An 11219-nucleotide genomic window follows, 5' to 3' on the forward strand; every position below is an offset into this window, starting at 1 on the left:
AATAATTATATATTCATACAAATATTATACAAAATATATTAGATTATAAGTAAAGGATAAAAACGTTATTTGATTCTAAAATATTTTTTAAAACCAAAAAATTAATTTTTTACTTCAAAAATTATTTAACTTTAATAAAAGTGACTTTGAAAAACAATGTAAACAAAAACCTTAATATTCCAATCATATCCGCTAAAAGAAAAGTCCAGTCGGATCGAATAAAATTCGGGGAGGGCAAAATTACTATAAAACTTTTGTAGACTCTTCGTTTCGAAGCTAGGGTTTGGCCTTTGGTGACGAAGAATCAGATTGGTTCTATAAACTTCTCTTATCTTCAACACTTGACTCTCAAGTGTTTTACTCTACGCAGCAGAAGCAGAAGCCAAAAAGGTTTTCTTTTATTTTCTCTGTACGTGTTTTACTTTTTTTTTTTTTTTTAAATCTCTTTATTTTGACGCTTATTTTTACTTCAACTTGCCGATAATTAAATGTTTATCATTCTCTGTGAAAGAATAACGTAATTTGTTCTTGGTTAAATTACTTTTTTTTTTTTTTTGCTTTTTCAAAAATTTAACTTATAGGGTTATGTTATAATGATTGAGATTCTGTTTAATTTCTTTTTTTTGTAGTTTTAATTTCTTGATCATGTAATTCTGATTGCTTTAACTGATTAAAGCCTGACCTTTTCCTCCTTTTTTGTTTCTATTTATTGAAATTATTATTTTTATGTATTTTAGTTTGACTGTGATTGTACTTTTGGTCATTGAATCAAAACATAAATTTTATGTTACAATTTTATCAATAAATTGCTTAATTTTAATAGCATCAGAAATTTTGATCCTGATATTTGTGAATTATTGGAATTCAAGGTTTGGATAGAAATTACATATTGATTTTATGGCTATTTTTTGTTTACACTTGTTTATTTTCCAATTTGATTAAATTAAATTGATTTATATTGAAATAATTTCATATTTTCAAGCATCTTGATATTTTGGCTTATGTGAAGTATTTGGTTTTTCTTAGGCACAAGGCTATAAGAAGAGACCATGCCAAAGAACAAGGGGAAGGGAGGAAAGAACAGAAAGAGAGGGAAGAATGAAGCTGATGATGAAAAGCGCGAACTCGTGTTCAAGGAAGACGGCCAAGAGTATGCCCAAGTGCTTCGAATGCTAGGCAATGGCCGGTGTGAAGCCATGTGCATCGATGGTACTAAGCGCCTTTGCCACATCCGTGGGAAGATGCATAAGAAGGTTTGGATTGCTGCCGGTGATATAATCCTTGTTGGCCTTCGTGACTATCAGGATGATAAGGCTGATGTGATCCTCAAGTACATGCCAGATGAAGCAAGGCTCTTAAAAGCCTATGGTGAGCTCCCAGAGAATACACGTCTCAATGAAGGCATTGTCGATGAGGAGGATGAAGGAGGTGCAGATGATTATGTTGAGTTTGAAGATGAAGATATAGACAAGATCTAGGGTTTTGGATTTGGTTATGTTTGAATAATGTGTTTAAATGTTAGAAAAGGGATATTGTTGATGTTGATGGATGCTGCTAAGAAGCCTGCAAATACCTGGGATTTATCCCAGAATGCATAAGTTTGCATTTGTAAGAGGTGAATGTTCATTCTTAGATGTAATGTTAATTTTGCTCAAACTGTGTTCCATATCTCAAATTTACTAATGAAAGTTAAGCTTATTTTGAGCATTTTCCTCGGTGTTTGATTCTATGTTTCTCTGATTCTTAATTGTTCTTGAAGTAATCATGCTTCTTGGTTTACTCATGTTCAACATCTGTGTCTACACATCTAGCATAGATATGGGGATGACTTTCCAAGGATCTTCCAATTACATGGAAAGAAAATTGTATTCATGATCAAGTGGAGGAATAAAAAGTCATAAAAAGACCCATATTCAACCCTCACTCACATCTGCGTTCAAGTAACATAGGTTTGATCTAGGCGACTAATGCTTCAGTAGGAGCTGTAGGTTAAATGCAGCCTTGTGAGACTCAGAAGTAGGATGCATAGTTATATACAGTATGCATTTGCTCCTGGCCTGTTTGAGAGAGTGATCAGATGTAGGTTTCAATCATTTGCACCATGAACATGGAATCTTTGGGGTTGCAAGTTCGGCTACTTAAGCAACCTTTATTATTTGATACTTAACAACCAACACTCGAGGAATTTACAGAATGAACAATGGTTTAGTGACAGCATTTACAGGGGAAACCTACCATTTTGTTGAAGCCACATATTAAACAGAGTAAGCCTTAGCCCTAGTAGCAACTTATTTCTCTCCTAACATTATAAAAATCCGAAGATCAAGCGGTTAAAAGATCTGGTGAGAGTTGATGGTTAGCACTGTTGCATTAATTTCTTTCTGGCCTCTTGATTGCTTGTTCTTGTGCCTTCTTATATTTTACACGCTCCCCTGAACCATCTTTCTTGCTCACCTGCAGCAGTATTAAATGATCTGGTTACATTGGAGTATTAAAGCACTAATAGAAGCCAGAAACTACAGATACAACTATTAGCATCTAACCTTGTTGGATTCCTTGGATGGTTGATAGCTTGGTACAGTTTTCCTCCTCGATATAGTTCTTGTAGCTTTAAGCCTGTTCTTTGATGGACTGTATCGATGTTTTTCCTTACAAGTTGGTGCTCGTAAGGTTTCTAGCTGGATAGATACTTCATTAGATCCACAACTTTCTTTCTCTTCACCTGCTCCGTCTATAATTCCTTTCCTGATAACAAATCTTTGATTGTGGTCTACAGGTTCAAATTGTTTATTATTGTTTTCACCCAGTGAGCTGTCTGGAACACGGGTTGCCATCCATCGTTCTAGCCAGCTCCAGCTTAAGCTCATGTTCTGTTCCATGCCATCAGGTTTTCCTTGTTTTCTCTTGGAGCAGATTCGAAGCTACCAAAGGAGTTTGGATAAAGTTAGACCAGTTCAAAGCTTAAACTTGCATTTCTCTTTTGTTCTGTAGGCAAATTTGTATCTTTACCTGTTGCGAAAAAGCATAGGCCAGTGCTCTCTCACGCCTAGTCATCGCTTCTAGTTTGTTCTGAATCCTCATTTTTGATATATTACTACTCACCATGCTATCATCCCAGTCTTCCTGTTATTTCAGGTATCAAAGTAGAAAATAATTAAGCAAAATCTGAACCTGGGGCATAGCCCCGTTAGTGCATGCAGTTACTCTAAGAGCATCCAGCGAATGTGGCGTTTGAATCCCGGAGTCTGCAGGATGCTGTTTTTTTGTCCAAAAAAAGGTAAGCAAAATCCGCATATCGAGATTAGAACACAACTGAGCCGTGTATTTGAGAATATCAAGATCATCACTGACACTGGGTTCTTATCGTTTTCATGAATTAGTGGAATTTGGAACGCCAACTATTGGATTATTGCTTGTGTTACCTTTATCCTCAGAACCTGAGCTTTTGGTTTTTGTTGAACTCGGTGATGTACTCCTTTGCTTTCATCTTGAACTAAGAAAATTTCCACAGAGTTTCCAGTTTGAACTTCAATCGAAGTACCGATAGTGTCCCTGCTCGGACTTTCGGTCCCTGTGAGTGTCTCCTGTTTATCATCCTTTCTTTTGATCTCTGTATCTCGACGCCGGGCCTGAAATTCAAGAACCAAAGTACCAAAGAATTCAGACTTCCAAATTCATTAACATAATGCTACTCAAGCATGCCAGGATCCTGAACTTCTGCATGAAACTACATATACTGTCATTAAAATAGAAAAGATGTGAATTGATGAATTTGCAGGAGAATCAAACCAGAAATTGTCTAAATGCTGACTGAATAACAATGGCTGCATCTTCTGCATGGAATAGTTTAGAAATTGAGTTGTGTGTTTCCTCTGGCATATTTGGCTTGGTCTCATCATCACTCTGGTTTTCTGGTTGGTCCCTTAAACCTTGTGGTATAGGCTGAGTAACAGTGGCTTCAGAGCTCTTAACTGAACATGAATCTTCCTCTGCAACAACTGAATTAAATTCATCGCCACAAAGGTATGATCTGACTGAACTCCATCTTTTCTTGTCGGTCACATTACTTCTTGCCTAACAGGATCAAGACAAGATAGCCATATCTCAATTTAAGAAAATACTGCTATGGGAATTCACTGATTACAAGGCATATATATACGATATATAAACTTACTAAGCTGGTGTCTCGGGGAGTCCCAAAAGACCTGTTCCTAGAGAAGACACTTCTAACCAGTTCTCCAGTGATACCCATCTCTCAATTTCTAAACTGAGCAATTCAATGAGTGAAATTCTCAAATGGGTTGTCTGCAATTATATTGACAACCACTAGAGATTCCATGAGTCATTATTGGTTTTGAGAGAAAAAAGAAAATAAAGCTGAAAAAAAATGCTTTGTGACATTCTTCAGTCAGTTAAATTCTGAAGAGGCCAGGCTTCAGTGGATAATACTACTACAATAATGTTAGCAAATAAACAGCTAATCCACTCTTTTGTATTACAATAATCCATATGTTAGCTGTAATTGAAGATTAAAAAAGAAAAGGAAAAATCTGATGGGTTTTCAGAGCTTTAGAGCTGGAAATTAGTGCTTTAAACTCAGGAAATAATAGAAACTGATAAAAGTGAAGAGTAGATAGAAAAGATTGGCATTTGAAGGACTGCATAGTTCTTTTATTTAATTATGTATTTTCAATCACTTTTTTGCACATGTCTTGCATCAGATTGGTTTAAAAAAGTTTGCTTGCTACTGGGGTTACGTCTGTTGCTTTCTGGTTCCTGCTCCTACTTTTCACTTTTTCATTTCGAAATTGGGCTGTTTTTTTTATTTTTATTTAGAAAAAAACAACCTTAAAAAACATGTCAATTAGCTTAAGTAAGGTAGAGATGGTGGTGAATGGAATCTGTAGGTGCAAACCATTGCATTGTACTATTTTGGGTAATTTGACTCTTTTGATTGTTAATTATAAATATTCGAATTGGTTGGAATTAAAAATATTGTTGTTTGGAATTGGTCGAATTTGGATTGCATCAATAATTGGATTGATTTCTCATACCATAAATTTCTAAAGGTTTGGAGTGGTTAGGACAACTCCAAAACCATTTCAAAGGGGTGAATGTACTTGACCTGGGCTTACTTTATTCTTTACTGTTAAAAAAAATTTATCATTTACAAATAAAATATTCTGTTTGAAGTTAAACCGTAAATATATAAAACAATTTTCATATAATTTTTTAAACTGTAAATATTTTTTTAATAACACAAAACTTATTTAATAATAGCGAGAAATAATAGAAGGTTTTCTCATGTGCTTTCATCATTCCAAATGTGTGAATTAGGCGTTCTTGGGAAAAAAAATAGTCATTTGATGATCAAGCTTTCCTCATGCATTGTGGTGGGAAAGTGGAACCATCCATCTTTCATCATTTTCGTGCTTGTGTGGGTTCGATTAAAGTAACTTTGAGGATCCGTCTATGTTTGGATCTTAATTTAATGCTAAAATTCAACTTTAAAAGTTCAGTTTATATATACATTTAAGTTTCATCTAGATTTATTGTAATTTAAGTTGGAATTTAGTAATATTTATTAAGATGTTATAACTTCATTGTTATTATTTTTAATATACTCCCTGTTATTATCCGACTATGGAATCCAAAATTAATATCTTAATTGAAAAAAGAAAAAGAAAGAAGAGAGAGTGGTGTTTGCGGACTACTTTTTGATGAATTGTTGCATAATGTGGGCTTGAAGCTGAAGAAAGGAAGGCTGGAAACTATGTTTGAATCATAAGCCATTTAGATGGTACAACAAAAAGTTTACCCTTGCTTATTATCTTGTAATTAATCGGAAATTCTTGGGGAGCTTTCATAAAAGACGACTTTTAATCCGTTATTCTCATAAACTATTTACTCAAATTCTTAATGAAAAATATAATTTTCTAGCAAAATACTCAAAATCCTATTGAAAACTCAACTTTCTAACCAAATACTCAATGTCCTATTGGAAACGTAACTTTGTAAAAATTTCTTAAAAGTTGTAAAATTCATAATGCCAAAAAATTATAATTTTGTGATTTTTAAGTTTATTATTATTAATTTTAATATTTTTTTTATAATTTTTCAGCATATCTATTTATATAACAATATTTTATATGAATAACAAAATTGCCACCTTGGAGAACCTTGTTGATGTAGTACACTAGATTTTGACGAGCCATGTTGTCTTTGATTAGTACTGCTGCTATAGTTTCGTCAGAAGCTGCGAGATACAGACATAAGGAATCCCCTGGCGAAGGTGAAGCTAACAATGGGGGGCAAGCCAAATACATTTTGAACTACTTAAAAGATTCTTAGAATTCCTATGTTTATCTAAAAGGGGACTTCAACGCCTTAAAAAATGGTAGGCATTTATCAGCCATTCTAGAGACAAACTTGTTCAATGCCACAATTTTGCCATTCAACCTCTGAATCTCCTTTGTATTTTTGGGTGGATTAAGATCCAAAATGGCCTTAAATTTTTTTTTTTTGATTTGTTTCTATTCCTTTTTCCTAAAAACTTGCACCAGTATTGAAGACACATTTGACAAGGTTCAATTTCATGCCATATTTTCGTAGAATATTAAAATCCTCCTAGAGATCCACCACATGTACCATCGAGGGAATTTTGGTCAGTATATCATCCACATATACCTCAATGTTCCTAAAAATGCTATTGACCAATCTCTGGTATGTTGCCCTTGCATTCTTAAGACCCATATACCTCAATGTTCCTAAAAATGCTATTAACCAATCTTGGTATGTTGCCCTTGCATTCTTAAGACCAAAGGGCATCACTTTATAACAGAAAAAGGCTGTAACACCCTCACCTGACCTGGTCGCCCAATCCGAGTATGGAGTGTCACAACTGAATCAAATTGGTCCTATGCATAGTTTTAATTTGGACTATTTTTACAGACAAACTTTATTACTTATTAATAAATATTCTTACGGTCGAACCTTAAAATTTAAAATAAAATTTTACTATCTTAAATTTTTAGACTCTAAGGAACTATTTAGTTACAATAAATTTTGACCCCGAGACGAAACCGCTAAAGGTACCCCATTCCTATGTGCATGACACTATTGATGATGATCCTTGATCTGTCTGGGTCTGGTTGGGTCCCTCCCCAAGATCCTTACACCTCCAACAAGTCCTGTACATGTAAGCCAACTTCTGTAAGTTCAAAAGAACTTAGTAAGTTTCCTTGATACTACTTATATATATATACGAAAATGTTTAACCCATACCTTTGGAGGTATTAACTTAAAAATAAAATAAATTAAAATACGCCAACTACTTGTTCTACTTAGGCGTTCGCATTTTACCCAAAGTGGCGGACTCCGAGATGACTTCCAGGTTTTCTTCTTGACGGTTCGATCGCTTACGATCATTACTTGGTCAAGCTTATGACCAACCATCATGTTATAACGATTTCCTAAATGTTTCGTCATACTTGAAGATTCTCACTTTTCCTTACACACTTTCTATCAAGAATATCCTTTTTAGTTTCATTCTAGCTTGCTAACGTCATAGCTCCGACGGATATACAAATATTCTACCTATAAAACGCCACATTGATGGTCTTAACCTTGTTTTATCCTTTCTACTTCCACCCTGCACTTGGATTATAATGTTGTTTGGATTACTCCTTGGTAATCCGCCCTCCTCGCTATACCTTACTTTTAAGGTGAGGTATATTCGTTTGCAGAGAATTGTTTTGCCCGACAGCTTCCTTCAGATAGTTTATCTCAATGAACATTTGAGCTTACGATTTCTCTTATGTGAGAATTTCCTTATGGAACCATCTCTATGACGGTTATACTCGTGATAGATCCTCCTCTAAGAGGAATAGTCTTGACAGACATATCTATCACTTGGTACCCCTTATTGGTAACTTTTTCCCGCATACCAAATTTTATTGAAGGCCTTCTGGCGGTCCCTAATGGCGGATTCCTCATTTGCGATCCTTGGGTACATCTTCTCTTGTTTTTCTTTATTACCCTAGTCATTTCTAGCACATTATTCCCTTTGTCTGAATCTTGCTGGGTTACCATCCATATGCCCTTTCAGCTTTCACGGCTATTATTTTAGTAGTCTTTTCCAATTTCTATTACATCTTTCATTCATCAGTGGATTCCTTTGACCCACTGGCTAACTATTGCCTATCCACACTTTTATTTTCCTTCTAACCCTTTTTCCTTATTTGCGAGATTTCTAATGATTTTTATCCCGGTTATCCACATGTGTTTAGTGTCCCAACAGACTACATTATACTGCCACAATCGAGCTATGGTCTCACGCAACATGATCCCATGTTTAACGTCCTGGCGGACTACCATATTTTTAATGTCTCGACTGGCTACTCAATTTTTAATGTCCTAACGGACTAATTCGTGTTTAGTGCCCCACGGACTCCATATGCTGCCATAGTCGAGCTATGGTCTTACATAATATATCTCATGTTTAATGTCTTGACGAACTCCATTGGTCGCCATAGCCGAGCTATAGCCTTACACACTAAACCTCTTGGAGGTGTCACCCCGAATGACTTTACCTCTATCGTGATATCGCCCCATAGAGCCTGCTAACCGCCATCGCAATATTACTCTATGGAACCTAAATACCATTGTCGCGATGTTGCCCCAAAGAACTAGTCGATATCATTCTTTTTCATATTTCACCTTGATGCTTGAACACCAAAGTGTCCCCTTCGTAAGGCCTGAAGATTCGCACATTCAGTATTTCATACTCACATTTAATGACATTTAAAGATGCATCCATTCTCAACGGTTTCATTTATAAAATTAATTTTAGAATTAAAATAGTTCCACATATACAATGTTTTCGTGTGGTCTAACGCGCTTGGTTTGGTTAACACATGCATAAGTCGGGTTCGCACATACAAGGGTCACACATATAAGGTTACACATATGGGTTTGTACACATAGGGGTTCGATCGTTAGGGATCGCACCTGGGGGTTCGCACATTAGGGTTCTCACACCTACGGTTTATACACCTAGAGGTTCACATAGATGGGTTTGCATCTAGGGTTCACATAGATGAGTTCGCACATACAAGGTTCACTCATAGGGGTTCGCACATATGGGTTCACACTTAGGGGTTCACTCATTATGGATCACACCTAGAGGGTTCGCATATTAGGGTTCTTGCACCTAGGGTTCGCACACCAAGGGGTTCACACGAATAGGTTCTCACTTAGGGTTTACACAGATGAGTTCGTACATACAAGGTTTGCTTACAGGGGTTCGCACATGCAGTTTCCATACAATAACTTTCGTGAGGGTTCGCATAAATGTTAGGCTTTTAAATGTATAGGGTTAACATAAATTTTTCCTAGTGTTTGCACGTTATACGAAGTTCGCATATTTCTTAAGGTTTGCATGCAATATACTAAGGGGTCGCATATTAATTCCTATAAGGTTTGTCATATGGTTTCGCGATGGGGTTCGCATACTGTAGGGGGTTCACACTACCTGGGGGTCGCATCTCATGGATGTTTGCCTAGCATGGGGTTTTCATTACAATTCCTATAGGGTTTGCATGTTATTTCCTATAGGTTTGTATAACAATTCTTATGGGGTTCACCTATACTGATTTCTTACTTTCTAGTACATCAATTAACTATACACAATGGTTTTAAGTGTAGATCCCACACCTAATTTGGAGGCACAAAAACCTTAATCGAATGATGAGATTGATGATCTACTCGGAAGGAGAGGGATAATTTTGAAAACTTTGAATTTTTTGGTTGAAAATTGATTTGGCAAAGAAAGGACTTTGGGAGTTTTCTTGAAAAATTCTCTAGATTTCAATTCTAGGGTTTGAAAAGGGTTAGCTATTTATAAACTATTTTCCCTAATTGAATTAGGTTTTCGGGAATTCATTTAGAATTAGGACTATTTTAAAATAAGGACTACATTAAAAAACATTTTTGGCTAGTCTGTTTTGCAAATTCGACACTTTCATGGGGTAAAAATAAAATATTTTAACTGAATGCACACAAGGGGTTTAGAACTTGGGACCTATGGGTAAGCTAAAGCCTTACCACTAAACCGACAAGCTCATTCATGACAATTTTTAATAAAAATAAATTTTAAGGCATACTAAATTCTCTTACCCCTTGCTTAAAAAAACAAAATCTAAATTTTATCCCTATTTCTTCTAGCCCTATTTTTTGGATGTGACACACGGTTTGCGCTTAGCAACACCGAATGGCTGAATATTAACGGAATTCTAATTTCCCTATTCATCTACCCATTCCTACATTTCTATACCTTGATGCTCGAACACCGCAATATCCCTTTCGCAAGGCTTAGAGCTTCGCACATCATGGTTTGCACCCAGTAGCACTGTATGATGGTATATAGAAACACCATTTACCAGTTCTAACTTTGTCTAACCCATTAAAATTTCCCCTCTGTACTCCATTGTAAAAAACAAACAATACATGTATGCCTAACATATTTTCATGAGGTACTGTAACAGTCCAATTTTGACCCTAATCAGAACAGTGGTTTCGGGACCACAAATTCGAATTAGAAAAAAATATTTTAATATTATTTTGTGTGTTTATGATGTGTGAATTTAATTGTGTGAAATTTTCGTGTTTTAATTTTATCGTTTGAGAGATTGATTAAAGAAAATGGCTTAATCGCGTAAAATGAAAATTTAGGGGTTAAATCTAAAGGTACCAAATTGTTGTTGTCTTTATTAAATGGAGGATTTATGATGTAATAAGGCCAAAATATAGTTAGTGGGTGGCAAAGTACAAGTATAGCCTTATATATATGTATATATATATTTATATAAAGGTTAATAAAGTAAACTAATTATTAATGTTAGTGTATGTTTAATATATTAAAATTAAAGCATTATTTCTCCATCTTTTGGCCGAAACTAAGAACAAAGAAGATTGTTTAAAAGCTTTAATATATTCGGCACTTGCAAGCTTGATTGAGGTATGAATTTTGTTTGTTTTTTTGATAATTTTTACGTTTTTGAGATCGTTGCTTTGGATACTTCAAAACCCATATCTTAATTTTGTGAATTGTTGATGATTTTGAAATGTGACATTGATGAATGTTTGAGTTTCATGATGTTAGTTGATGAAATATGAAATATAATTGTTAGATTAACATGTTTTGTCTTTGAATTTTTGGT

General features: G+C 35.1%; 2 protein-coding genes across 5 annotated transcripts; one reads left to right on the forward strand and one right to left on the reverse strand.

Moving 5' to 3' along the window:
- The first annotated feature begins 187 nt into the window (after positions 1 to 187).
- LOC105803440 (eukaryotic translation initiation factor 1A) lies at positions 188 to 1707 on the forward strand. Of its 4 annotated transcripts, none has more exons than XM_052624081.1 (2): positions 188 to 409; positions 1010 to 1707. In XM_052624081.1, the coding sequence occupies exon 2, from the start codon at positions 1050 to 1052 to the stop codon at positions 1476 to 1478; it is 429 nt and encodes a 142-aa protein (XP_052480041.1). In that variant the 5' UTR covers positions 188 to 409; positions 1010 to 1049; the 3' UTR covers positions 1479 to 1707. The 4 variants fall into 4 exon arrangements, with proteins under 4 accessions (XP_052480041.1, XP_012491095.1, XP_012491094.1 ...); XM_012635641.2 differs by having other exon boundaries at positions 1027 to 1707; XM_012635640.2 differs by having other exon boundaries at positions 188 to 390.
- A 408-nt stretch (positions 1708 to 2115) lies between these two features.
- Positions 2116 to 4611, reverse strand: LOC105803439 (protein IQ-DOMAIN 33). The gene is made up of 6 exons (XM_012635637.2): positions 4175 to 4611; positions 3790 to 4074; positions 3423 to 3629; positions 3010 to 3123; positions 2544 to 2921; positions 2116 to 2454 (listed from the first exon to the last, which is right to left on the reverse strand). The coding sequence occupies exons 1-6, from the start codon at positions 4250 to 4252 to the stop codon at positions 2371 to 2373; spliced, it is 1146 nt and encodes a 381-aa protein (XP_012491091.1). The 5' UTR covers positions 4253 to 4611; the 3' UTR covers positions 2116 to 2370.
- Between the last annotated feature and the right edge of the window lie 6608 nt (positions 4612 to 11219).

The sequence above is a fragment of the Gossypium raimondii genome, chromosome 11, assembly GCF_025698545.1.
Source record: "Gossypium raimondii isolate GPD5lz chromosome 11, ASM2569854v1, whole genome shotgun sequence".
NCBI classification, from domain to species: domain Eukaryota; kingdom Viridiplantae; phylum Streptophyta; class Magnoliopsida; order Malvales; family Malvaceae; genus Gossypium; species Gossypium raimondii.

Excerpts from the sequence above, each read along its gene's own strand:
- LOC105803440 (XM_052624081.1), top strand. The coding sequence starts at position 1,050 with ATGCCAAAGAACAAGGGGAAGGGAGGAAAGAACAGAAAGAGAGGGAAG.
- LOC105803439 (XM_012635637.2), bottom strand. The coding sequence starts at position 4,252 with ATGGGTATCACTGGAGAACTGGTTAGAAGTGTCTTCTCTAGGAACAGG. Across the intron at positions 2,922-3,009 it reads CCTATGCTTTTTCGCAACAG|CTTCGAATCTGCTCCAAGAG; the intron begins GTAAAGATACAA and ends CTCCTTTGGTAG. Across the intron at positions 2,455-2,543 it reads CATCCAAGGAATCCAACAAG|GTGAGCAAGAAAGATGGTTC; the intron begins GTTAGATGCTAA and ends ATACTGCTGCAG.